Genomic DNA, 27,096 nt, shown 5'->3' with positions numbered 1-27,096 from the left:
CTGAGGGCCGGGGCCACCCCCGCGGCGCGCATGGGGCATGGAGGCGGCGGCCGGCGCCGGCCGCGGGGCGCCCCCGGGACCCCCGAGAGCCGCCGCCGTCCCATGTTTCGGCATTTCGGTGGACCAGGACGACATCCTCCCGGGCGCCCTGCGCCTCATCCGGGAGCTGCGGCCGCGCTGGAAGCCCGAACGAGTCCGGACCAAGGTAAGCCGAGCAGGCGGGCCGCCGGGGACGCGGCCCCGCGGGGCTGCAGCTGGGCTGCCCGCGCGTCTGGCCAGGCATCCCTTCGGGTGTGGGTCTCAGGGGTGCGCGCCGCTGCTGCACGCGAGGGGGTGCGCCGGCGGCGTGCCTGGGTCCTTCTTTCTCTGTCTCGGTCCCTGAGCACAGCCAGGCTCCCCGCTCTCTCGGCCCTGCACACGCACCCCTCCTCTCGGGGCCCGGGCGCGCCAGAGGGCCACCTGCCCACTGTCAGCGCGCCGCGCGTGCGGGCCCCACCCCCGGGCGCTGTGCGCGCGTGTCCCCCCTGCCCAGAAGCCGGTGCCCACCCGGCTCTGAAAGCTGCGGAGGCAGGAACTTTTAAGGGCGCCCCCCACACTCTCACGTCTCACATCAGTGCCCCCGCTGCAGCCCAGAGTGGGAGCGAAGTCTGCGGGCTCTGAGCTGCTCCTGCTGGTCCCAGGAGCCACCCTGTGGAACTCGAGCTAGCCCCCAGCCCCGCGCCCGGTGGAAAGCCTCTCTACTGCCTTGAGCTCTGGCTCAGCACCCCCTACACAGGGCACCTCCCTGTTCCGCTGGGCACAGGCGTAGGGACACAAACGCGGGCAGTCTCTCCCTGAGCAGCCCCAGGCTGACTCCCCAGCAGACCTCGGGAGAGGGTCCTCAGCTGCCCCAGCCTGTCCGGGAGCTGCCTGTGGGGGCTGCTGCCTTGAGTGGGCACCTGCGGCTTGTACTAGAGCAGCAGGGGGCTCCGCGCTGCTGGGGCTGCCGGTGGGGAGAGGGAGGTTCAGGACCTGGGAAGGCTTACAGACCCTTTCGGGAGAGGGGGAGGGGTAACCTTTTCACAGTAAAAGACCACCTTGGTGTAAAATTGTCAGGCCATCAAGCAGGCCTGAGGTTAATTCTAGCACTGGCCTAACATGTTGCCTTCCAGTCCCTCCATTCTCTGCGCCTCAGCTTCCCCACCTTTTCTTGCTTCAGATGTCCCCTAAGGCCCCTTCCACCCCTCTCACTCTGTACCCCATAAACTCCGTGGTTCACTCCCCCTTGTCACCCTGCTCAGAGAACCTGCTCTCCCAGCCCAGGATCTTCTGTCTGTCTCTCCTGGCCATAAGGAGCTGTGACCACCTGGCCCTGGGGCGGGTGCCAATCTCAGTACCCTCCTGTACTGCTGCCGCTGGGTGGGGCAAGAGGGATGGCAAGGGGCCCTCGGTCTGGCAGGCAGAGAGATAAGAGGTGAGTCAGGTCAGGCTGCCCCCATCCTGGGCAACTCCTTGCCCCCTCTGTGGCACTCTGGCCCATGGAGGTTTCTTTTAGGGCCTGATGGGACCTGGGGGTAGGGAGTGATGGGGCAGGCTTCTGCCCACTAAGTGGTGTGAAAATTCTTCAGCAGCCAAATCCCATCCACCAGAGGCAGACCCAGGAGAAGTGTGTCTGGGGTGAGCCCAAGCTCCTGTTTCTTTCTTGAACTCTCTGGTCTGTCTCAAGCGTTGGGAAAGGGTGGAGGGTTAAGAGCAGTGCTGAGCTCTTCACTAAATGAGAGGGCTAAAGGATGTGGGTGCTGTGTGATTGCGCTCAGCATTCAAACCAGCAGCACCTGCTGGAGCTGGGGCAGCACGGGGTGCCTTGCCTGCCCCACACGCCCCTGCACTGCCCTCTCCCCTGTGCCAGCGCTTCACTGACGGCATCACCAACAAGCTGGTGGCCTGCTACGTGGAGGAGGACATGCGGGACTGTGTGCTGGTCCGAGTCTATGGGGAGCGGACGGAGCTGCTGGTGGACCGTGAGAGCGAGGTCCGGAACTTCCAGCTGCTACGGGCTCACGGCTGTGCACCGAAACTCTACTGCACCTTCCAGAATGGTCTGTGCTATGAGTACATGAGGGGCGTGGCCCTGGGGCCAGAGCACATCCGTGAGCCCCGACTCTTCAGGTAAGGAGGGCACCCGGGGTACTGTTCATCTCCAGGATTCCACAGGCCCTGGGCTTTGAAGTCGTTGGCCAGCTTCCCTGGTGGAGCCGAGTCCGTGAAAGAGTCTTAAGATCTATGAACTCCTTGAAATTGCATGAAACGTGTGTGTGTGCCTTGCTCTGTGGAGAGCAGCTGTCGTTTTGTCTCGATATTCAGTGAGGTCTGCTAAAAAGATGTGTTCTTGGGGAGGCAAGTGAGAATTTTGCTGAACGTGAAACCAAAGGGGATCTGCTTCCTGGCCCATGCCTCAGTCCTCTGCCCACCCCACATCTGACCGGGAAACATCGCGTAGCCTTGGAAGTGAAACCTGAGCCAAATCCCCAGAGCGCTCAAGGTTTCCTGCTTCCCTCCTCCTGCCAAGAGCCCAGGGACTCCTGGAGAACAGGCCTTACCCGGGCTGAGTGTGGCTGTCCCCTCCCAGAAGGTGCCAGCCCTCTCCCCATACGAGCTCTTTCTGTTCTTCCTGACAGGGTGGGAGCCCAGGTTCGGAGACTGCTGAGGCTTCCTTCCAGAGATTCCTAAGCACCTATACCCCTTAGGGATCACCTCCTATTCAATGCCTGGATGTGTAGGACCCAGGAACTAGACTTAACCTGTGGATGCTTCTGTTGGGGGTCTGGAAGGGGGAGAACAAAAGAAGAGCCCTCTGATGCTCTCCTCTTACCATGCTGGGCAGGGAGGTTGGGCAGGATTCTCCTTCTTGCCACGCCCACGGGCAGGGCGCTCAGACCGCAGGGAGGCTTGAGGCAGGCTGAAATTTACCCCAGACACCCCCGATAGCAGCACAGGGGTCTGCTTGAGATCCGTGGGATCTGTCCTGTCTCCCCTAAGGGGAAGAAGCTTTTCAGCTCTCGAGGGGAAACAGGAAAGCCCACTTAGGGAGTAGACCAAGAAGCATCTTTGCTCCGTCATCTTGAGGTTACCCAGCTAACCCCAAGTTAGTTAGTGCCCCTGCCCCATTTGCAGCTAAGCCCTAGCAGGCCCTCTGGGGACGTGGAAGAAGGGACTCTGAGAGCACTGCCTTTCGGGCTGGTTGGGCCCCAGGATATTCACGTGCAGTTGCGTGTGTGGGGTGGGTAAGGATGGAATGTGCACCCCCGTGAGAGGGTTTTCTCAGGCTGCAGGTCCATACGCACCCAGCTGGAGACATGAGGTCAGAGTGGGCTGCAGCGGGGCGGACCCCATCCTGACTCCTCCCATAGTCCCCCCCCAGCTCCCCCTCAGCCTTGTGCCAAGAAGTTCACAGATCCTCCCCACCCCCGTTCTCCCACGGATACTGCCCGGCATCCTCCCGTGGAAACAGTTACCACTGTCAGGAATATTGCAGATGGATTTAGGTTTGATAAGAAGAAGAACTTTACACTTAGGGGAGAGTCAGAACTTGGGATAGAGGCAGGAAGCAGACGCTTCCTCCATGATTCCCAGGATGGACCATTGTCCTTTTGGTGAAGGTGGATCTCTGGGGGAAAGGCAGAGGGGAGGCGCAGGAGCTACTTCCCTGGCTGTCCCTGAACCTCACCTCCCAACCTCCGCATGATGCTTTCATGCTCTGCAGCATAAAAATGCTGTGTTAAGGTTACTTTCTTTGCTATTCCAGACAACAACCCTGTTGATATTCAGGAAAACGCTCTGTTTAGGCTCTTTGCTTTGGAATCTTCCCTGGAGTAGGGGAGCCCCGGGTTTCAGGTCTGCATCCCCACCTTGCCCAGGCTCTGGTGGGCTCACTCCTGCCCTAGGGCCTCTCTCTCGCCCCTGAGAGGACAGGCTTCCTCTCTCACCCACTTGGCTGCTACCACGCCTCCTGCCCCTCCACCCTTTAATGGTGAGAGCCTTGGGGGCTTCTCGGGGAGCCCCTGGTCTGTCCAGCTCTCCTGGTGGGTGATGGCTGCTCCTTGCCAGGACCTGGCAAGTGGAGGGGTTGTCCCTAGAACAACTTAGTAACAAGGTTTCAAACAGCCAATGCTCTTGTTGTCTTTCCCAGCGATTATTATTTGAGCAGCAGGCAGGGGCGAAGGAAGCTTGAATGTTGGAGGCTCGCAGCTGGGTGGGGGTGGGGCTGCAGGAGGGGGAGCTGGCAGGGGGCGGGGGAGCCCACGGGGGTGAGGGCCTCAGACGCTGGGCTCCTTATCAGGGCCTTCCCTCTCTGAGCAACCCGTCCTCTGTCCACTCCCGCCCTCTCTCAGCAACCTCCCCAGCTCTGCTTTCTCCCCTCCCACCACCCCCTGCTTCCCTCCTGGGACCTTGGATAGTGTCCACGGGAGAACTTGAAAATAGAACGCTGGTTTGTTTTGCGTCCTTGGCACCCAGCCGCCAGCATCGCCTCCTTGCTGCAGAGGAAGGGGCTGCCCAGGGCCGGCCTGCCTCCCTCCCCACCTTGGCCAGGCTGATAAGAGATGTGCATTGCTCCTCTGCTTGGCATCACCACCCTGATTCCTTGGGGCCGGGCATCTACCTCATTCTGATGGCATGGGTCTGAGTCTAGATGGGCGGGGTGGGGCGGTGGGAGGGGTTCCGCCCCCATGCCCAGGTGACCCCTCTGTCCTCGGGGTTTGCCGTGGTTACTCAACCTTGTGGTGGGGCAAGGTCCTTGACCTGTGGCCACAGCTCACTGCTTTGCCCTTTCGCTCCCTGATGCTGTCCCAGCTGCTGGGCTGAAGGCCTTATGTTTTTCACGTCCTGAAGGTCCCGAGACTTTCCTTCTGCAGGACCCAGAGCTCCTGACTTGTGATAGTCCCACACTGGCCCCACTCTCAGACTCTGCCCTCCCTCTTTTCTGCTGCAGGCTAATCGCCTTAGAAATGGCCAAGATCCACACCATCCATGCCAACGGCAGCCTGCCTAAGCCCACCCTCTGGCACAAGATACACAATTACTTCGCCCTCGTGAAGAACGAGATCAACCCCAGGTACGAGTATCTCAGAGAGCCCGAGGCTTCCGCTGTCGCTGCAGCCTTAGCATGGCCCCTGGCCCAGCCTGCTCGACAGAAGGTTTAGCTTCAGTCCCGATTCCTGGGCCTCTCTCTCCACGCAGAGTGCGGCCAGTCCGTGAAATCTCAGGAACTTGTTCCCACAGTTTTGTCCTTATGAGCTTATTTCTCCTTCAGTTTTTGGTTATGGCAGGTACTAGGGTTGAGGACAACGTTTCCCCATTTCACTTGAAGGATACTGAGCTCAGAGACGAGGCTTTTCCTGGGGTCCCAGGGCTAGTCCGAGGCAGGGCTCTTGTTTCTGCAGGACCCTTTCTCCCTGAGCTGGCTCCGAGCCCCGGGAAGGGATGGCCTGGCCCTCTTGAGAGAACAGTATGGGGCTCAGCTCACCAGCTGACAAGCCCTTGAGACATCAAGATTCCTGCTACTTGCCCGGACACCTCTTGCCCCCACACGGCTCCAGGACCCCACTCCCCCACCTTGTTCAAACTGACAGCTGCTGCTACCTCACTGCTCTTCCCAGGGAGGGCGTGCTCTGCCCCTCCTGACACTGCCTTTTCCCGGGTGAGATGGAGTTCCCTGGACCTTTCCTTATGCTGTCTGGCCAGCAACCTGAGATCCTTCTAGCCTTCAGATCCTTGATTCCCCAGCCTACCCTTGAATAGGTAGACTGAAGTCATCCCTGCCCCTGGAAAAGGCAATGGCACCCCACTCCAGTACTCTTGCCTGGAAAATCCCATGGACGGAGAAGCCTGGTGGGCTGCAGTCCATGGGGTCACTAGGAGTCAGACACGACTGAGCAACTTCACTTTCACTTTTCACTTTGTGCATTGGAGAAGGAAATGGCAACCCACTCCAGTGTTCTTGCCTGGAGATTCCCAGTGACAGGGGAGCCTGGTGGGCTGCCGTCTATGGGGTTGCACAGGGTTGGACACAACTGAAGCTACTTAGCAGCAGCAGCGGCATCCCTGCCCCCTCAAAAGGCCATAGTGCGTCTCTGATCTCTCCATGTTCCCCACTGAGGTTGAGCATCACTCTTTTCCAAATGTTCATAGGGGCAGGGTACAGAAGAGGTCTGATGGAAGGGTGTCATGTCCCCTCTGAGATAAGACAATAATTATCCATCCCGAGGATGCATCTCTGTCACACGCACGCACTCATGACCGTATCGGGGTCTTCCCTCTCACTGATTATTAAGCACCACTTGGGGACTGTTTGTCTCGGATGGCCCGTGTTCACACCTTCCACGTCAGTGTCTCTGGGACAAGAACCGCCTTCCCTCTAGGAAGGGACTAGGACTTGTTCTAGGACTTGAGCAGCACACAGAGAGCAAGACCCTCTGATCAGCCAGCCTCCCACTTTCACTTGGCAGATGGAAAAACTGAAGCCCAGAGGAGAGATGGGCTTGCCCACCTGATCAATGGCCGTTCAAGGACTGGAGCCCAGGCTCGATGTTCAGGCACGACTCTTGTTCCTGCCGCTTCTTTTGACTGTACTGTCACTGTGTAATCTTAAGAGGGTGACCTTGTTGAGAGGGGCGTGCTCTTTGAAGAAGAGCTGGCCGAATTCCTTTTCTCTCATCACACCTTTGACCTTGGGCAAATCAAGCTGCTTAAGTTGAGCCTCTTTAGGGGATGGACCCTGCCCTAAGCTGTCTAACCTGCCACAAGCAGGACAGCGACGAACAATCACTTGGATGAGACTTGGAAGCACTTGAGTTCCCGTCGTTGCCTAATAACCCTGACTTAGGGTTCATCTCACAAACACTGATTGGACTTTAAAACAATAAAAATACCTGAGGGAGAAGTGGCCCTGCCCTCAAGGAGCTTAGAAGTCATCCATGTAAATAGGACCCGCCTGTGCAGGGTATGTGAGCATGAGAGGGAGCATCAGGGACCGTCTTCTTGGCAGAGGTAGATGGCAGCGATGAGAAGGGAGGCCTCCGGCTGGAGGAGAGGCTTGTTTATGGATGATGAGTGGATGAGGTGGCTGGAGCCAGTCTTAGGAGGGACTGGGGGCAGGTTGTGGGAGATGGGACCGCAGAGGGGAGTTGGAGCTAGATTGTGAGGGGCCTTCATGGTGGGTAAAGGAGCCCAGATTAATTTAGCAGGCAGTGGAGAATCACTGTGAAAGTGTTAGACACCTTCATCTTGTAAGGAGCTCATTGTAAAGGGCAGACTTGGGTGGGAGTTGGGGGCTTTGAGGCAGGGAGGCCAGTGGGGGGAGTGTTGTAATCTGATGGGCAACATCTAAGCCTCGGGTCCCTAAGCTGGAGCATGAGGTCCCCCTGGGTTCTTGCATGTGTAGATTCTGAGCCTAACCCTGGAGGTTGATTGGGAGGTCTTACATGAGACCCTGGGAATCTGCATGTTGACAGGCTCCCTGGGTGTTCTGGGCGGGGGATCAGGGAGCTGCCTTCCGAGGAACATTGCCATGGCAGCTTCCCGGGGAGACGGAGGACAGGGGGACGAGGCAGGCCCGGCGGGATGGGCATGGTGGTCTGGTGCTAGGTGGGGGCCTGGAGGGGCCCAGTGTGGTGGGGACAGGGGCTGATCACTGCTCAGGGGGCATCAGGAGGCGGTGTGCATGGCTTGATTGGTACATACGTGTGAACACTTAGAAAGCCCTTTCTCCAGGGAGACAGTACCCCACCCCCCACACCAGCGCACCTGGATCTGAGAGCTCGGTGGACATCCCCAGGTTTCCCTGAGGGGGCCCCCAGCCCTGTCACCCGCTCCCACTGCCTCTGAGGGACAGAGGAGTCGGAGGAGCTGTCTGCTTGGGGGGTGGGAGTTTCTGTGACGCGGCAGTGGTTACTGCTCTGCCATCCGCTCAGCCTTGAGAGACGTCAGGGCTGAAGGCAGCAAAGCTGGCGCTCTTTCCGGAGCTCAGCGGAGGGAAGCAGGGCAGCGCACGGAGGAGGCAGGTCTGGGCTGCTCCCGCAGTATAACGAGCAGCGTGGCCTTGGGGTGGCCAGTGGAGGGTCAGACAGGGGTCAGGGCCTGGGCGGCCGGCATCGTGGATGGCAGAGACAGGCTTCTCAGGCTAAGACCTGGGCAAGCCAAAGGAAGCTCCTAATGCTTATCTTGGGATGGTCAGTTCAAGGCGGGAGGCGGGAAGGAATCTGGGAAGAAAAGGGAGCCTCTAAGGAAAGCCAAGATTGAAATGCACTTTGTGCAGGCCTGTCGACACAGAGACATTGCTGCGAGAGTGAGGGGCGGCCTCCCCAGCCCGGCCCCTAACGGACCCGCAGACTCAGAGTGGGCAGTGCAGAGCCTGAGGGCGCTGACACCCTCTCAGGGCAGAGGCTCGGCTTGGGTTTGGATTCTTGCACACGCCAAGGACTGCTCTCCTTAGGTGAGGGAGTAGAGTGTCCAGGTGTGTAAGACTCTGGAGGTGGGAGGAAGCCTCTGCCCTGAGCCTCTGTTTCCCCCTGGAGCTGGACTGGAGGCCTCAGATGCTCTTTAGCTCTGACCCTCTTAAAGCCTGGGGGAAGCCTCCTGCTCGTCCTTTTACAGGGCTGTGTGAAGGTGCCTCAGCCACTTGAATACTCTACATTCTGGCTTCTGGGCTGGGTGAGGGCCAGTGGGGCATCCTATGGGAGAGTCAACGAGGACACGTCTCATTCTCAGCCTCCTGCATGTATCCCAGCTGCCCTGGACAAGAAAGCAAATAGGAGTCACATGAATGGAGATAAAACCCCAGAACCACCAGTGGGTGGAGGGGAGGAGGCTAGGTGTTTAAGGGCTCTGCTAACTATTTAGTTTTGCAGTGTACACAGACCTGAGTGCTTTGCAGGACCAAAGTTCAGGACACTGGTGCCAGAGCACCCGCATCAGCCTCCCCATGGCCTCTGAGAGCCTCGTTGACTGACCCGTTCATTCATTCATCAACGTGTGTCTTTAGCAGAAGTGCTTCCCGTGGGCCGCAGGGTGGGGTGGGCTGAGGGACAGGTGGGTCGCGCATCCACAGGTATACATCTTCACTCCTACTCTGGACTTGCCCTCACACACGCAGGGGGCCGGGGCAGGGTCACACACCCACAGTTCAAGCAGGAAGAGGTGAGTTACTCAGGCGCAAGAGAAGTGTCTTTCTACCGAGAGGCCCTCGTTTTCCCTTGGCCTTGTAGACGTGGGGCTAAGAAGCATTTTTTTTGGCTTTCTTATGTGGACCCGAGTGGTCTCTGTGCAGTGGGAAGCTAGTCAAAATGGTCTCGGGTCCTTTCTGACCATGTCAGCAGCTGCCAGGGCAGGAGGGAGACACACCCAGACGTCCCTCTGCCTGCTCAAGAGGGCCTCAGTGCTCCAGCCACTTCCAGGGCTCCGTCCCTCGCCCACGGGAGGAGTTCTGGGCTCTTCTTTAAGAGAGCTACATCTCGCCCTCGGAACTGTTCTGAGGAGGTCTGTTGCATCTCTCCCCTGCCGCCCTTCTCCTTTCTGGGATAACTGAGTTTGGATGTTTGTTCTCTCCTCCCTGACGCCTCCTGAGCCTCTCCTATCTCCTGCTGCCTTTGAAGAAGCAGGACACTGTTCACTCAGGGACTTGTATGCTTCGCAAAGTGCTCCCGTGCCCATGTGTTAGACAGCTTCTCAGAGTAACCACAGAAAGTCAGAAGGACAGGAAAGCCTTAGTGCCCTTTTACACACGACTGAAGTGAGGGCTCGAAAGGCCGACCGCCTGTCCAGGGTCCCCGTGCAGTGAGAGGCGGGGTGGGGGCCGGGCCCGCCCGCCCTCAGCCCCTCACCGGCCGCCTTTCTTGCCGCCGTGCAGCCTGTCCGCGGACGTCCCTGAGGTCGGCGTGCTGGAGCGGGAGCTGGTCTGGCTGAAGGAGCACCTGCCTCCGCTGGACTCCCCGGTGGTGTTCTGTCACAACGACCTGCTCTGCAAAAACATCATCTACGACAGCAGCAAAGGTACTGTGTCCCGCCCGGGGCGGCGGGCTGCCGCGGCCCCGTCAGCAGCTGCAGGGCGACCCTCCGCAGGCTGGCACTGGGCAAGCAGAGGGAGACCGTCTGCTGTGGGTCTCAAGGTGATTAGTAGGAGAGAAGTGAGAAAGAAACAAATTCCTGGTTAGAAAACTTCACCGCAGAAGAACTCAAAATTACGGTTTGTGGAGCCATCCTCCCTGACAGTGAGGACGCCCCGGCTGCCCTGAGCCTTCACGGAGAGCAGCCTCCCTGAGTTCCTGACCACAGCTTCGCCCCCACAGAGGCCTTAGCCTTGTTTTCTGGTCCTCAGCTGAGGGCCCAGCTGGGTGAGAGGGGGAGCTGGAGCTGGGCAAATGGACAGACGGAAGGAAGCAGCTTAGAAGGTGGCCACTGAGACGCTGGGTTAGGCTGGGTTGCTGCAGAGCCCGTGAGCGTCAGCGGGGGCACTCCTGAGTCTGGAACAGCCTGACTAAACCCTGTGTCCAGCTCTGGGGCCAACCCTCCCTGCCTTTCCTCTACCTCACAGGTCATGTACGGTTCATTGACTATGAATATGCTGGCTACAACTACCAAGCTTTTGACATTGGCAACCATTTCAATGAGTTTGCAGGTGAGAAGGGTGTTGCTCTTCAGCCTATGTCCAAGACGTCCTTGAGATGGGGGGCCAGGTCTGGGGGAACTGCGGGAGGGGGTTCGGTTTATGGGGAAGGGAGGCTGGACACGCCTGTCCTCAAGATATCACAACTCAGCGGAGGGGCGGGCACAGCCTGCTTGAGGAGGCCCCAGGTCTCAAGGTAGGGTGGGGAGTGGGCGGGTCCGTATACACAGCGAGCCCCTGCTAGCCCGTGTGGCACTTTGGTACACATTCGGAAAACATGCCCTCTGTGGGATCCCTGAGGACGCTCAGCTTGACGGGTAAGATAGAAAGAGATCCCTTCCTCTGGGCAGACATAGCCCACCCGCTGCTCCAGCGAAGCTTGATGTCAGCTGCCAGTCACCCCCGTCTGGGCTGCTTTGGGCCCAGTGCAGCCCATGTAAATGGGGGCCCTGCAGGCAGAGAAGGCAGAAGCAGCAAGTAGCTATTGGCCTGGTGGCCCGATGAGATTAACTGTGGTGGAACTGGTTCAAAGCGTGTACCCCAACATGACTCCCCCAGTTCACTTTTTGGCTTTGTTGCTGACTAGCTGTATGACCCTTAAGGCAAGTTCCTTACATTCTCTGTGCCTCTGTAAGATGGAGAAGATAGCGCCTGCTTCATGGTTTTGATGCGTGACACACACACCAGCGTGGCACACACTAAGCCCCAAGCCTGCTGGCATCAGTCAGGGGAGCGCTCAAGGGAGGCTGGAGCAGCTTGGAAGAGGTTAGATGAGGGGTATGCCCCGGTGTAGGCTGTCCTTCCATAAAGGCAGGTGTGTACAATGGAATCGTTTGTGTAGAAGAAGCAGGGCAGGTTTTTCCAGCTTGGGGGCTTAATTGTTAAACAATTTGATGGGGCTAAAGAGGTGACTGGTGGTTGAAGGTGGGCACTGGGGTGGGAGGGACATCCCCAGGCTGGCAGTGTGGGGTGCTGGGGTGATGTGACCAGTCCCCGTGGCTTCGGAGAGGGAAGGCACCCGCTCCAGCCAACCGGGCCAATTCTTCCCCTTCTGGAATCCCAGGTGACCAGGGCTGTCAAGCTCTGTACCTGAGGGTGTGACTCCCCGGGGTGCCACCAGCAGCACCCAGAAACCCACAGGGTGGTGGGGCCTCAGCTGGACAGAGCAGCTGAACTGTGGGGTGTGGCCTGGAGCAGAGGCTGGCACCGCTGAGCACTGGGCCTGTGATTGCTCGGTTGCCAAACCCACCAGCCTTTCCAAAGGGGTAACTGTCAAGCATCTTAAGTCCTTCTCACCCACCACACAGAGCAGAGTCCAGCTGGACTTTCTCCAAGGGGCCAAGATCGTATCCTGCTTCCAAGTTGAGAATGAAGGCCAGGAACCTAGGATGGGGGGATGGGGAGAGCAGTGGAGGAGAGGCACCTCCTGGGTTCTTAGGAGCAGGGAGTGTACTGGGAGACCCTGCTAGGAAGGGGAGCTAAGAACCAGACTCTAACTGGCTTTGTGACCTTGAACAACTGTCTTCCCTCTGGGCCTTCGAGTGTAGGTCCGTGCCAGCAGCTTCTTTTCCAGCTGTACTCTTGGGGGCCCAGAAGACTGTGTGTTTCTCCAGGAACACAAGGAAGCTTGGGAAAGATAGGGAGAAAAGAGAGGGAGGAGGAGACAAGGGAAAGTAGCCCAGTCCTGGTCCTGTCTTTAACAAACCGCTTCTTCCTGTGCCGGCTCTGCAGTCAGCCTCTCTGCCACCGTGCCCGGGATGTGGCTGGTGTGTATTGGGCTGGCAGCTTGAGGACTCAAGAAAGGGCAGAACTAGAAGGCATTGAGGCTGCTTAGCTCAGGGCTCCCAAGCATGGCTGTGTGTCCACATCATCTGGAGAGCGGGACAGGGGGGGTCCCTGGCAGTCTGTATCTTTGCCAAGCACTCCAGGTGATGTTTTTAGGCAACTGGTTCAACACTGGTTGCCTAAAAAGGAGGCGGGGCTTCAGATATTGATACATTGCATCCAGTTCCTCTGCTTTATAAATAAGATTCAGGCCGCTGAAAAGGAAGGGCTTGTTCAAAGTTAACTGGAGGTTAGCGTCAGATCTGGGAGAAGGCACTGGCACCCCACTCCAGGACTCTTGCCTGGAAAATCCCATGGATGGAGGAGCCTGGTAGGCTGCAGTCCATGGAGTCACGAAGAGTCGGATACGACTGAACGACTTCACTTTCACTTTTCTCTTTCATGCATTGGAGAAGGAAATGGCAGCCCACTCCAGTGTTCTTGCCTGGAGAATCCCAGGGACGGGGGAGCCTGGTGGGCTGCCATCTATGGGGTCTCACAGAGTCGGACACGACTGAATCGACTTAGCAGCAGCAGCAGCAGCAGCAGCAGCAGTGTCAGATCTAAGACAACTAGACTCCTGATTCGGGGCTTTGGCCCAGCGCCTCCTATGTGCTGTGGTTTTGTGTAGGGTTCAGGGATGCAGTGGTGCTGTCTTAGGGGGACCCCCGTCACTTGCAGGACAGTGCCTTGCCCCTCAACAAATCTGCCTCCCTCTGTCCTTTCCTCCGGCTCAGCTGAAAGCAGTGCCCTCAGCTGGGATGGGGGTTGGCTGTCCATACATTAGAGTTTTTTGGTGGTCAAAGCAGCAGGTTTCTTTGGCACAGCCCCCCAGGGCAAAGGAGATGGAGGTTTTGAGGGCAGCGGGGAACACCTGCTGAGCTGGAGGAGACCCCCAGTGGGCCCGTCTCCCAGCAGCTTCTGAGCGGCCGCGTCGCCCTCAGGTGTGAACGAGGTCGATTACTCTCGGTACCCGGCGCGCGAGACCCAGCTGCTGTGGCTGCGCTACTACCTGCAGGCCCAGAAAGGGACAGCTGTGACCCCCAGAGAGGTGGAGAGGCTCTACGTGCAAGTCAACAAGTTTGCTCTGGTGAGTGCTGGGGGCAGGGAGGGAGGAGCCGGGAGGAGGACTCACCCTCAGCTCCTTGCCCTCACAGCCCTGTGATCGGAGGAAGCAGAGCCCAGGGTCAGGGCTGAGGTCCAGAGCATTCCAGCCTTGAGGCGGAGTCTGGGAAGAGCCATCTTGGACTTAATACTAAGATGCCCTGTTCTCTGCTTTCCACCCATTCATTCCATCAAGTCCAGGTTCTCTCTCCTTCCTGGAGAACTATTTCCAAGGAAGATCCCCGCTTCCTGTTTTAGCAGTTCTCTCATTTGGACAAGTTCTTTCTAGTGTCTAACCTTAGCCTTTCATGCTACAATTAAATGCATCCCTTTTTTTTTTTTTTTTTTTTTTTAGCCTTTGGAAAAAGTAGAGAGTGTCAGTTCTAAAAAATCCTCCTTGTTGACTGTCCCTGCTGACTTACTCAGAACTCTGTCAGCCTTTCCCATCAGGCTCTTTCTTCTGAAATTACTGTGCTGTCAGTTCTGTTTTGAGCACTGCTTACCCGAGGTACATGCTTCATCCGGTCTCCACTGATAGTGCCAAGGGGATTGCTAGCTAGCCTTTCTAATGTCAGTCATGCATGAGCAAGAAGACACATCAGCTGACCTGAGCTTCACAATGCATTATAGAGCGTAAATAAAATCTTTAATCTCATGTAATTTTGAATCGCCTATTCTATTTCCTTATTGGTATAAAAGTGATTCTTGTCAGGTTCTTCCTCCTCTTTAAAAATATTTATTTTATTGAAGCATAGTTGATTTACAATGTTATGTTAATTTCTGCTGTACAACCAAGTGACTCTTTTTAAGGTTCTTCGCCCATGCCTTCCTTTGGCTAAATTTTTAGTAACCATTCCTACTTGCTAATTGATCTAAGTCGAGACAAGAGAGGTACTGCAGAGCCAACCGCAGAGTGGGTGGAGAGGGAGATCATGGGAGCGGGCCCTGGCCTGGGCCACCCGGCAGCAGGGACCCCAGCGCTCTGGCTTCTGGAGCCTGGGGTGGCCTGGGCAGCAGATGGACCCCTGCTCGGTGGCCTGGCTCCTGTCTGTGTTTATTTCCTAGCCCACCCACCTCATGATAGGAGAGAGGGCAGTGTAGAGGTCTTCCTGTGACTCAATCTCTGATGCCCTTGTGGCCAGGGCACTGTGGACGGGGTGCCAGCCCCCCACTAGCAAGCAGGCCTGAGCTCTGCCTTTGGGATTTCTCTTCCTAGGGGTTTTCCTGGGTAGCGGGGAGGCCAGGGCTGGAGTTCAGGTCCAGCTGAAGCTGGGGAACAAGCTGAAGGTCTGTGTAAGCCTGAGGGCAGGGAGAACCTACCCTGCTTGCCTTCTGCTAGCACGAGTGGAGGCCCCGAGCGCCATGCACTGACCCCGGACTCCCCCCACCCGTGCGTTTCTGCCAGCGTGTTGGCTCTGTGTGTCTTCCACGGCGACTGTGTCCTTCCAGCTGTCAGGGTCCATGACAGGTTTGGGGGGCTCACCACACTGATCTTCTCTGACCTGTTTTCAGGCATCTCACTTCCTCTGGGCACTCTGGGCCCTCATCCAGAACCAGTTCTCCACCATCGACTTTGATTTCCTCAGGTGAGTGCGGGGAGCAAGCTGGGAGTTACTGGGGGAACAGGGGTGGGGGGTGGGGGGAGGAAGAGCCTTGAGCCCAGGGTGTGGGAGTGAAGGACACCCCGAACAGACCGCCCAGGATGCGTGCTTCTGCTCCGTTCACCGCCCCCATTCCTGCCAGCCCTCCCGAGGAGGGCTGCTGCTGCCTGGACGCCTGCAGAGTACATGTGCCCAGGACCCCTCTCTAAGGGGTCAGAAGCCTCTCACCCTGCCTCCTGCCGAGCTGCTTCCTCCTCCTCTGTTGTAGCCTGCTGTCTGCTCCACTGGCTGGCTCTTCCCCACACAGCCTGGCGCTGATGGAAATTGCTGGAAACTAGTCTAAGATCATGAGTGCAACCCTCATTTGATAGCAGAAGGGACAGAGGTCCAGAGGGTGGATGTCTGGCAAGGTCGTTCAGTGGCTGGTGCTCCATGCATGGGGTCCTGGACCCAAGTGCTCCTTTAAGGGCCCCTAGTGACCCATCAGGGGCTGTCCTGAGAGTGTAGTGAGTACTGACCACTCAGGTGGCCCTGACGTGTGAGATGTGGCCCCGAAGGACCAGGAATCATTTTGCCTTCCATTCTGGTCCAGTCTCTGTCTTTATCGTCCCTACCCACCCTCAGCTGAAAAGGAATCACAATGCTGGCTTCAAAGTGTTCCCCCAAATTAGAAAAATGCAAGTCGAACCCCCAGTCACCCCCGCCTCACACCCACTAGGATGGCTGCTTTTAAAATACACAGAAAATAACACGTGTTGGTGAGGACGTGGAGGCATGGGAACCCTGGGCTCTGCTGTTGGGACCGTGAAATGGTGTAACTTCTGTGCAGAAGAATACGGTCCTTCCTCCAAGAGTGAACGTAGAATTACTGTATGATCCAGCAGCCTTAACTGCTGGGTCTGTGTACTCAAAAGAAGTGAGAGCAGGGTCTCAAACAGATATTTGCAGAACCGTGTTCACAGTAGCATTATTCACAGTAACCAACAGGTGAAAGCAACCCCAAGGGTCCATTGATGGGTGAGGGGATAAGCAAAACGCGGTCTGTACACACAGGGAATGGTATTCAGCCTCTGAAGAGGAAGGAAATTATGCCACATAATACAACACAGATGAACCTTAGGAGCATTGTGCTAAGTGAAATAAGCCAGTCACAAGAAGACGAATGCTGTGTGATCCCACTTAGATGAGCTAACTAAATAGTCACATCCGTAGGGATGGAAGTAGAATGGTGGGTGCTGGGGGCTGGGCACTTGCTGTGTCGGGGAGAGTCCAGGTTTACAGAATGGCAAGTCCTGGAGCTCTGTTGCTCAACAAGGCAAACATACTAACTACACTGAGCTGTAAAGAATCAACAAACAAACATGTCTGGGGAGAAGCTGCTCCAGTCTGATCTAAGAAAAAAAAAATTATAGTTGAAGTCAAAACAAAATGAACAAAAAACCCCAACCTGGGCTGGGGTCCATTTATCCAGACCTAGATGGGCTGAGCTGGTGAGAAATTGTCCCCATGGTGTGAGTGCCCCCAACAGGGCTCACCTGGCCTCCCTTCTCACGCAAGTTCCCTTTCCTGTGTTCTGGCAGGTATGCAGTGATCCGATTCAACCAGTATTTCAAGGTGAAGCCTCAAGTGGCGGCCCTGGAGATGCCAAAGTGACCACCCTTCCCAGTCCTCCCCCGTCTGCCTGGCCAGACCTGCTCTCCAGGGCCCGGCTCTGCTCTGGGGTCTGCACCTTGGACAAGGTGGGCAAGGGGCCGGGGGGTGTCCCTGAAGAGCGCTCTGCCCCTGTCCCCAGCCCTGAGAGATGCTTCTGGTGACCGATTTTGTTTGGATGGGCTGGTAGAACCCAGCCCTGAGGGTCCTCTCCACCTCGCCAGACTTGGTAATGGGGAGTGCCTGAAGCCAGGCAGGGCTGGGACTGCAGCCACCCTGGGAGGCCCAGTCTTCCCACCCCGGCCATCCTGAGTCTGGGCTCAGACCTCAACCACCCTGGGAGGCCCAGCCTTCCCATCCCGGCCATCCTGAGTCTGGGCTCAGACCTCAACCACCCTGGGAGGCCCAGCCTTCCCATCCCGGCCATCCTGAGTCTGGGCTCAGACCTCAACCATCCTGGGAGGCCCAGCCTTCCCATCCTGGCCATCCTGAGTCTGGGCTGGGACTCAACCACCCTGGGAAGCCCAGCCTTCCCATCCCAGCCATCCTGGAGTCAGGGCTGCCCTGGGAAGCCCAGCCTTCCCATCCCAGCCATCCTGAGTCTGGGCTGGAACTCAACCACCCTGGGAAGCCCAGCCTTCCCATCCCAGCCATCCTGGAGTCAGGGCTGCCCTGGGAAGCCCAGCCTTCCCATCCCAGCTATCCTGAGTCTGGGCTGGGATCAATCACCTTGGGAAGCCCAGCCTTCCCATCCCAGGCCATCCTGAGTCTGGGCTCAGACCTCAACCACCCTGGGAGGCCCAGCCTTCCCACCCCGGCCATCCCGAGTCTGGGCTGCCTTCGTGTGTTTGACCTTCCTGGCCTGGGGAAAGGGGAGGGTGGAAGGGCTCCTTTCTACCTCCAGGGCCCCGAGCCTCCAGCCTGTCTACCCCCGCGTGCCCCATGTGGGAGGTGCTGGGTCCAGACGAGTATCCTGCCAACTCTGACCGATGGATGTATGGATGCTGGGGGAGGCGTCTAGAGTCAGGTTTGATGGCTCCCCCAGCAGCCACCTCCTCTGAGATCCCTCCCTTTCTCCAAAGCAGATCCAGCCAGATAAACCCTTCCCATCCTGAGGACACGTGCTTTTCCCCCAGTGCCCCTTCTGCCCCAGGCCTGTGCTCGGTCCCTCTGCCACCTGCCAGGAGGAAAGGGAGGGGATGAGCCGAAGGCTGGCTAGGGTTCACGCTGCCTCAGCTGGAGGGGCCGCAGCCCAGAGTGGGCGGCTGCACGGTGGCCAGCATCCTGTCCCCTCCCTCCTTGCCCTCCAGACCCTCACTTCCCGGGAACAGTCTTCTGTCCTGAGGTTGACCCACGGTCTTCCCCCTGGGGAGTGCCTAGTGGGAGTCGGAGGGCGGGGGCCACGGATGGCCAGGGCTCGCCCGGTGTGCAGGGGCCTGGGTGGGATCGGCTGTGAAGGTGCTTGGGAGCTGCTTCCCCAGCTCCCAGTGGCCTCTCCCTCCTCCTTCACTGCCTTTCGGGTCCTCCTGGCTCTGGCTGATAAAATGATTCATTTGTAAATGATCATCATTTCCTGCATTAAAATGGTCACGTATGGGCCAACCTGAGAGCCACTAGTGAGGATTTGACCTGGATCCCGTGATGTGCTCTGTGGTGGCGTGGAGGGGATGTGGCCCCTCCTCTCTGGGGTCCTTCGGGGTGCACTTCTGGCACCACGTGCCTGGTTCAGAATTGGTGGTCTCACAGCTCCACTGCTTTTGAAGTTGACCCTGAGGGGGCGGAGCCTAGAGGGAAGCAGGCGTGGATGCCTGCCCAAGTGATGGGCCAGAAGACCCCACACGCAAGTGCTCAGGACTTCCTTGGTGCTCGCTCGCCGCTAGCTGTTAAGAGTTGAGCGGGGAGTTGCTGAGAGCAGGCCAGGGTGACTTCTGGATCCACACTGTCGCCTCAGTAGGCCAGAGGGAGAGAGAACAGAAGCTCAGAGCTGGGTGGGCACCTCCGAGCAGCCCAGGCTGCACTCCGAGGGCCAGCCTTGAGGCCCCCAGAAGTGCCTGGTGCCCTTAGGAGTAGCACCTGCAGCAGCAGCGGCTGCCTGCCAGGGGGACTCTAGCTTGTGCTTGCAGAAGTACCCGTGAGCTGTGGCAACCTCTGGAGTCGAGCTGGCGCTGGAAGCTGGGGCCTTGTTCAAGGTCCTGACCCAGGATCTTGGTCCAGGTGGCCAGGCCCCTGGCGGGCAGCAGTGTCACACCTAGGAGGGATGTTAGTGGAGGACGTGGTGAAGCCCTGCCCCAGCAGAGGGCGGGTGCCAGGGCTGGGCACCTTGGACCTCTGGGGATCATCTCTGGGGCCAGGGGTCATGGGCACTGCCTTCCTGGGGACTGAATGGCAGTGCCAACCCTCCCTGTTCCCCTCAGATCATCCACCTCTGGAGCTGAGGGAGCCACTATGAAGGCAGCTTTGTTCTCAGACTCCTGGGGCCTTGGTGTCCACTTCCCAGGTGGCTCAGTGGTAAAGAATCCGCCTGCCAGTGCAGGAGATGCAGGAAATGTGGGTTTGATCCCTGGGTGGGGAAGATCCTCAGCAGGAAATGGCAACCCACTCCAGTGTTCTTGCCTGGGAAATCCCTTGGACAGAGGAGCCTGCAGTCCACAGGGTCACAAAGAGTTGGGTCCAATTGAGTGACTGAGCACAGTGCACCCTGATGGACTGGAATGGTGTGGTACAGTGGTGAGCAGGCAGTGGCTGGCACAGAGCCCCCAGTATCCTGTATCCCCCTGGCCTGGCCACCATCTGTACCAGAGTTCATCTGAGTCTCTATTCCACTTTCTCCTTGAGAAATGATTCTCATCCCTCCAGTTCCCTAGGGGGTGGGCTGGGTGATGGGAGGTTTGGGCACACCGCTCCCAAACAAAACCTGGAGTCTCACCGTGTCTCCTTGCGCTGCCACTGGCACTGACCAGCTCCCCTGTCCACAGGGCTTAGCACCAGGCCTTCCAGACTCTGGGGTGGCCTGGGATGCTCCCTCAGGCCCCTTCCTGACACCGAGCAGGTGTTCCGGGCAAAGCACTCCCGGGCACACGTTCATCTCTGCTCTGCCCCTTACCCTCCAGAGAGGCACCCAGGGGGCAGAGAACAAGGTGTGCCCCAGCTTCCTAAGAGTGTCCAGGCACTTCCCAGCCATCTGACCCTGTGCTGCCTCTCCTGGGGCCAGCAGGCGGGGCTTCAGGGCCCCAACCATAGGTTCCCGGGCATGGTTTTCCTGCCCTTAGAGGATGTGGGCGTGCGACTCTGTCCGTAGTCGGGAGCAGGACAGGACAAGGGTTGCTGGAGTGGGAGCTGGGTAGTATTGGCCTCAGGCTCCAGAGACCACGGGGGCCCTGGGAGTAGGGAAGTGAGGGGAGCTCAGGATTGGCTGCGGGTAAGGGTGAGCCTTGCTGGGCATGTGCTGACGACTGTCCAGTTTGGGTTGGAACAGTGAGGGGCAGTTGGTGGGGGACGGACAGTGAGGTGGAAATGAGCGACTCTCCCGTGTGGCCACTAGGGGGCGGGCGCCACAGTCAGCCTTCCCAAGGTCTGCCTGTCACTGCCCTGCTGGTGACCTGGGGCGGGAGGGCAGGAGAGAGGAGGCTCCAAGCTCTGGGAGTCTGGGCTGGGCAAAACCAGCGAAGGTTGGCAGCCAGGATGCTCCCTAGATCAAAAGACCGGGGCCCTAATTCTTGGCTTTGTGGCCCCGGAATCACCATATCTACCTTCTCTCACCACTAGCCATCTCTAACTTAGAAATCCGTTTTCCAGCATTCAAGAACTCTCCTGTTTGGGGAAGCTCACTACCACTTTTGGCCATCTTTGTCAACAAGTTTTTTATGTTAAGCCAAAAACGCAGGCCCTTGAGACTTTCATCAAAAGGCCAGGCTAGTGCTACCTTGGGGGCTGTGTCAAATACCTGTGTTGCCCAGCTGACAGCCTTAAAGAGAGCAATCTTGTTCTTTCCACCCTACCCTAACCTCCTCTTTTCTGGACCAAACATCCCCGGCCCTCCCAACCATTCCTTGAAAGTCACGTCCATCCACCAGGCTCCCTCCAACCCTCTGAATAGGATGCCTGCCTCTGGGCCCCTCCAGTGAGAGAATGGCCTTTTCTGTTGAAGGGCCTCAGGCTGCCACGACGCACCTGAGATGGGGAATGTGGTGCACACTGGCTCCTCACCTCCCTGGTCAGCACACACTTCTGTTAATCCAACCCAAGTCTAACTGACACAGCACTGTTCTGCTTTGCTGCCCCAATTTCATATTAATGGGATTAATATTTCAGCTACAGGAGTTGGTCTTTTCATCAGCTCTTCTTGCACTTGGAGCGTTTCAGTATCTAGCTCTTTTAGGGACTGTTACTTCCCTTACTGTGATACAGATATTTGGAATCCTCATTTCAAAGTGTAAGGTCACAGAGCCCTGAAGTACATAAATAGAGACCCTGCTTCGTTAATCAGTATCCTGGGGGGCTCATGGTGTCTACGTGAGCCCTTTTGTGGAATGAGAGTCCGTACTTTTATTAGGTTTTCAAAGGGCTCCTTCTCCGAGAGGAAAAGAGCCCTGGCTAAGGCACAGCATCCTTGTTTCTCAGATGAGGGTAATGAGGCATGCAGGGGAGACGACGTCCTCCCAGCACACACACAGGACCACACGGCCAGTTCTGGGGAGAGCTTCCTGAGTTCCTGCCTCTTACCACGGTGCTCCTAACACTGCGTTCTCTTCTTCGGACGTGAGGGGGCGCCGTGTTGAGGCTGGGCTCCCCTCCTTGAAGCAGAGGTGGCCATCGCGTGTCGGCTCTGGGGGGCATCTAGCCTGGCTTCCTTGGCCTGGGATGTCTCCTCCTCGGCTCCACGGGGCTGCCACCAGGGGCAGTGGTGCCGGGCTGGGGCTAACCCTAACCCTAACCCATCCAGGCAAGGGCCAGATTCTGAGACGGTCTGTCTTTATTATATCAACAAAACACAAAAAATCCCCCCAAGTGTAAACAGGAGAAATGTGCTGGTTAAGTTACTAATCATTATCTTATTATTAACAAAATAAAGCACTATCTATGTTTACAGTCATAAAAAAAAGAAACAGCTGGAGAAAAGCTGGGCGTGGGGCAGGAGCAGGGGGAAGACGGGGGAACAGACAGAAGCGCCACATCTGTCCCTGTGGGGTGTGGGTTCCCTCCCCACCCTGCCCAGGGCTCTTCCGGACCTTTGGAGTCAGGTGCCATCAGGATTTGATTTTCTTGGGGAAAGCCTCTGTGAAAGGGACCAGGACCCGGGCAAGCTCTTGGTGTGGCGTGGGGCAGGGGAGGGGGCGGCAGGCAGGGGGCAGGGGAAGAGGACGAAGCCCCCCAGAACACGGAGCCCGCCCACCTCCGGCTCCAGAGGGGCGTGGAGCCCCGCGGCCTCAAGAGCCCTCCCAGTTTCCTGCCGCTTACAGAAGGGGCACCGCCAGGGCTCTGCCCCGCTCCTGGCACTCAGGTTGGGACGGGGCTGAGGCAGCAGGACAGGGCCCTCTGGAGGCTAGTACGTCCCCAGCCTCGGGAGCTGGAAGTGGCTCCAGGGGTCAGGGAGGCAGTGACGGAGTGGGCAGGAGCAGGGGGGTGCCCGGGGACCCGGGGCAGACTGGGGCCTGCAGAGACCCAGTGGGTGCCAGAGGGGCAAGGGCGGGCACTGGGGAAGGGAGAGACCCAAACAGGCCCTGCAAAGAGGCAAGGACAGAAACGCAGTAAGGACGCACAGAGCCTGAGACGCCTAGACTGACGTGGAGAGGTAGCAATTCGGGGACAAAGAGAGGCACAGAGCCCCCCAGAGAAGCAAGAGCGGCACCAGGAGACACCCGCGGGAGCTCAGCGGCGGCCCCGGCACTCAATAAATACCTCATGCGATGCGAGAACAGACGAAAACACACGCACACACGCACACATGCGCACACACACGTGCACACGCAGCAGCCAGAGACACGAAAGGCTTGGCAGAAGGTAAAGACGGCAAGGACAGCCAGACCTTTGTGCACAAAGTGATCCTGGTGGTCCCAGGAGCCATCTGGGGTACTGTGGTGGTGATGCTGGGGTGCAGATTGGTCCCACGGTTGCTGGTCCAGCCAGAACAAGAATGGAAGTGAAAGACTGCGGCCCTAGAGGAACAGGTCTGTAGCTGCCATACCCCCAGGATGGGCAGACCTGCAGGAGGGGCGGTCACACAGTGCCCCCTGGCCACGAGCCCCAAGCGCCCCAGTGCAGCTCGGCGAGCCCAGCCCATCACCACCGAGGCCATCAGCACCTCAGTGTGCCCACAGTGGGTGTGCGGAGGGGTCATCTCCCATGGCGCAGGCATCTGCGCACGCACAGCTGTGCCCATCTTCCGGCAGGCCCGAGTCCAAGTACCAGTGGGTGGGGTGGCTGTGCCCAGGTCTCCGCAGGGAGGAGGGCCAGGCCCGGGCCGCCGGGATCAGTCCGTGAGCACCACCAGCTCCCCGTCGCTCTTCTCCTCGCCCTCCGAGTCCTCGTCCTCGCTGTACCGGTACACCTCACCGTCAGCCGCTGAGTGCCTGTCCTCTGCGCCCTCGCCCTCCTCCCTGAGGCTGCAGGTGTTGACGATGACCGGCATGTTCGGGTCCAGGCCGCGGGGCACACAGTGCTCCACCAGGGGCTGTGCCAGGGGCACACCTGCCACCCGCGGGTACAGGACTTCTGAGGGGCTCATCTGCACCTGGCTGGTCTGCTGGCTGCGGGCGGAGGACAGGCGCGGTTACAGGTGTTCCTGACTTCGACCCCAGGCCCACTCTCCTCTGGGCCTCCTCAGGGCACGTCCTCCTACTCCCACCCTTCTGGCTCCAAGACACACACACCTGCTCCCTGGCGCTTTTCTGATGGCAAATTTACAGACCTGCCCCCGCCCACCCCCAGCCCATGCAGCCCCAGGGCCACACGTTCAGATATTCCTAGAGGATTGTGTGTGAATTCAGTTTGGGAAAGCAGTATATTTCGTATGCCCCAGTGAGTTTCCTATTTAAAGGAATCCACTGGGATGCCTGCTTTGGTCAAGTCACGAATCCTCTGTATGATCTTTAGTACCCCTGAATTTTTCGAGTTTGTCAAAAATGGGATCCACAGGCACATTTCTCTAGACACCTGCTAGTCCCCAGTCACAAATCTATATCCTGAGCCACCAGGGACTCACCAGTCACAGTCATCCCTGCAGCCACACGCACACACACAGCCAAAAGACAGCCCACACTAACCCGTCGCTCACACACACATACACACACACACACACACAGCTCTCCTGGAAGCCCACACTAACCCCTGTCGCTCGCTCACACACACACACATGTACACACACACAGCTCCCCTGGAAGCCCACACTAACCCCTGTCGCTTGCTCACACACACACACACATACAAATGCACACAGATCCCCTGGAAGCCCACACTAACCCGTCGCTCACACACACACACACACACACACACACACAAATGCACAAAGATCCCCTAGAAGCCCACACTAACCCCTGTCGCTCACATACACACACACACACACACACACACACACACAAATGCACACAGATCCCCTGGAAGCTCACACTAACCCGTCGCTCACTCACACACACACACACGCACAGCTCCCCTGGAAACCCACACTAACCCCTGTCGCTCACTCTCACACACACACACACAAATGCACACAGATCCCCTGGAAACCCACACTAACCCATCGCTCACTCTCACACACACACACACGCACAGCTCCCCTGGAAGCCCACACTAATCCCTGTCGCTCACTCTCACACACATACACACACGCACAGCTCCCCTGGAAGCCCACACTAACCCCTGTCGCTCACATACACACACACACACACACACACACACACACACACACACACACACACACAAATGCACACAGATCCCCTGGAAGCCCACACTAACCCCTGTCGCTCACATACACACACACACACACACACACACACACACACACACACACACACACACACACACACACAAATGCACACAGATCCCCTGGAAGCCCACACTAACCCCAGTCGCTCACTCTCACACACAAACACACACACACGCACAGCTCCCCTGGAAGCCCACACTAACCCGTCACACTCTCTCTCACACACACACGCACGCATGCGCACGCGCGCGCAGCCGCGGACAGGCCGCTCACGGGGTCGCGTAGCTCTGGCGGGCATCCTGGCGCCGCGTCCTCATCAGAGCCTTGTACTCGCCCACCCGCAGCCGCTTGCCCTCCACGATGCAGGTGCGCTTGGGCCGCGGCTTGTACTTGTAGTCTGGGTACTTCTCCAGGTGCTGCCTGCTCAGTCTGGCCTGCTCCTCGTAGTAAGGCTGTTTCTCCTGGTTGCTCATGGACTTCCAGCGGGAGCCTGGCCCAGACCCAGGGCAGGCGGTCAGCGCTGGGCTCTGCTGACACGGCCCGCCCCCTGCGGGCACTAGAAGCCCCACGAAGGTTTTGGGTCCCAGATACATGTGCAATCATATATACACAGCAAAGGCCTGGCCCAGTGTGGGAGCTCCACGGATACTGAGCAAATGAATGAGGTTGGCAGGTGGAAGGATACCCAATTGCTAGCTTAAGACACAGCCCCCACCCACATATCAAACTACCTGGCACTCTGGGAAGCCTCTGGTCTGCATGATTTGCATAAGTAAAAGAGTAGCCCCCCAGGCCCTCAACAATAACCAGAGGCCTAAACTGGAGGAGCTGAGGCTTGAAAACAGCTGCTTTTTTGAACCCCACCTGCCCTGCCCTCCATTTCTCCTTGGCCCCCAAAGAGGATGTATACTTTCAAAACCCTTTCTACTGACAACCCAAGAATACGTCTCTCTTGCTTCCTGCCAGAGCCAGCTCCAAGGGTCTGGGCAAAGAGGAGGACAATGTTAGGGAGAGATAGGAGAGGGGGAGCTAGAGAATGTGCACACGTACACTCTCTCCCCCAAGTTCACGGGTGCAGAAGAGCCCCACCGTGGTACAAGACTCCAGGACCCCCCGGCCCTGCTTCCTGTCTGGTTCCCAAACAGCGGCAGACTCTGGTGGAGTTCACCATGGCTTGGGCCCTCACCCAGTGAGGCCCAGTTAGACCCAGCTGACTCCTGCAGCCATCCTCCTGGACTATGGCTCCGAGGGCCCATACCCTGGCCCCCAACCCCCAGCCTGAGACCCCACTGGCCCTCACCGAGAATCTTGCTGATGCTGGAGTTGTGCATGTCTGGGAAGGCTTGGAGGATCTTCCTTCTCTCGTCCTTGGCCCACACCATGAAGGCGTTCATGGGCCGCTTGATGTGACTGCTGTTCCGGGACTCAGGGAAGTGGCGGGAGCCTGGGGAGCAGGGGAGGAATCAGCCTGGATGGGGAGCCCGCCTGTGGCAAGGAGAGTCCCCCAGGGCAGCCAGCGTGGGGTAAGGAGAGTCCCCCAGGGCAGCCAGTGTGGGGTAAGGAGAGTCCCCCAGGGCAGCCAGCGTGGGGTAAGGAGAGTCCTCCAGGGCAGCCAGCGTGGGGTAAGGAGAGTCCCCCAGGGCAGCCAGCGTGGGGTAAGGAGAGTCCCCCAGGGCAGCCAGCGTGGGGTAAGGAGAGTCCTCCAGGGCAGTTAGCGTGGGGTAAGGAGAGTCCTCCAGGGCAGCCAGTGTAGGGTAAGGAGTGTCCTCCAGGGCAGTTAGTGTAGCGTAAGGAGAGTCCCCCAGGGCAGCCAGTGTGGGGTAAGGAGAGTCTTCCAGGGCAGCCAGTATGGGGTAAGGAGAGTCCTCCAGGGCAGACAGCGTGGAGTAAGGAGAGTCCTCCAGGGCAGCCAGTGTAGGGTAAGGAGAGTCCTCCAGGGCAGTTAGTGTAGGGTAAGGAGAATCCTCCAGGGCAGTTAATGTAGGGTAAGGAGAGTCCTCCAGGGCAGACAATGTAGGGTAAAGAGAGTCCCCCAGGGCAGCCAGCGTAGGGTAAGGAGAGTCCTCCAGGGCAGTTAGTGTGGGGTAAGGAGAGTCCCCCAGGGCAGCTAGTGTGGGGTAAGGAGAGTCCTCCAGGGCAGCTAGTGTGGGGTAAGGAGAGTCCTCCAGGGCAGTTAGTGTAGGGTAAGGAGAGTCCTCCAGGGCAGCTAGTGTGGGGTAAGGAGAGTCCTCCAGGGCAGCTAGTGTGGGGTAAGGAGAGTCCCCCAGGGCAGTTAGTGTAAGGTAAGGAGAGCCCCCCCAGGGCAGACAGCGTGGGGTAAGGAGAGTCCTCCAGGGCAGTTAGTGTGGGGTAAGGAG

At 58.1% G+C, this 27,096-nt stretch overlaps 2 protein-coding genes across 4 annotated transcripts in view; one reads left to right on the top strand and one right to left on the bottom strand.

The window, feature by feature from the left end:
• On the top strand, nt 1-18,434 carry ETNK2 (ethanolamine kinase 2). The gene is made up of 8 exons (XM_027564195.1): nt 1-205; nt 1,889-2,148; nt 4,970-5,092; nt 9,884-10,026; nt 10,568-10,651; nt 13,408-13,553; nt 15,080-15,153; nt 16,749-18,434. The coding sequence occupies exons 1-8, from the start codon at nt 38-40 to the stop codon at nt 16,819-16,821; spliced, it is 1,071 nt and encodes a 356-aa protein (XP_027419996.1). The 5' UTR covers nt 1-37; the 3' UTR covers nt 16,822-18,434.
• A 3,338-nt stretch (nt 18,435-21,772) lies between these two features.
• The window catches only part of SOX13 (SRY-box 13), a 46,106-nt gene continuing 40,782 nt past the window's right edge, over nt 21,773-27,096 (bottom strand). For 2 of the 3 annotated variants that reach the window (XM_027564192.1, XM_027564193.1), the window contains exons 12-14: nt 26,040-26,183; nt 25,013-25,229; nt 21,773-23,564 (exon numbers count right to left, since the gene is read on the bottom strand). In XM_027564192.1, coding sequence (XP_027419993.1) covers nt 23,288-23,564; nt 25,013-25,229; nt 26,040-26,183 — 638 coding nt within the window. In that variant the 3' untranslated portion in view covers nt 21,773-23,287. The remainder of the gene's footprint in view (nt 23,565-25,012; nt 25,230-26,039; nt 26,184-27,096) is intronic. The other variant, XM_027564194.1, reaches the window with a different exon arrangement.

This window comes from Bos indicus x Bos taurus, chromosome 16, assembly GCF_003369695.1.
Source record: "Bos indicus x Bos taurus breed Angus x Brahman F1 hybrid chromosome 16, Bos_hybrid_MaternalHap_v2.0, whole genome shotgun sequence".
Classification (NCBI taxonomy): Eukaryota; Metazoa; Chordata; class Mammalia; order Artiodactyla; family Bovidae; genus Bos; species Bos indicus x Bos taurus.
This window is presented reverse-complemented; position numbering and strand designations above follow the sequence as displayed.

Excerpts from the sequence above, each read along its gene's own strand:
- ETNK2 (XM_027564195.1), top strand. The coding sequence starts at position 38 with ATGGAGGCGGCGGCCGGCGCCGGCCGCGGGGCGCCCCCGGGACCCCCG. Across the intron at positions 10,652-13,407 it reads CCATTTCAATGAGTTTGCAG|GTGTGAACGAGGTCGATTAC; the intron begins GTGAGAAGGGTG and ends CGTCGCCCTCAG. Across the intron at positions 13,554-15,079 it reads AAGTCAACAAGTTTGCTCTG|GCATCTCACTTCCTCTGGGC; the intron begins GTGAGTGCTGGG and ends ACCTGTTTTCAG.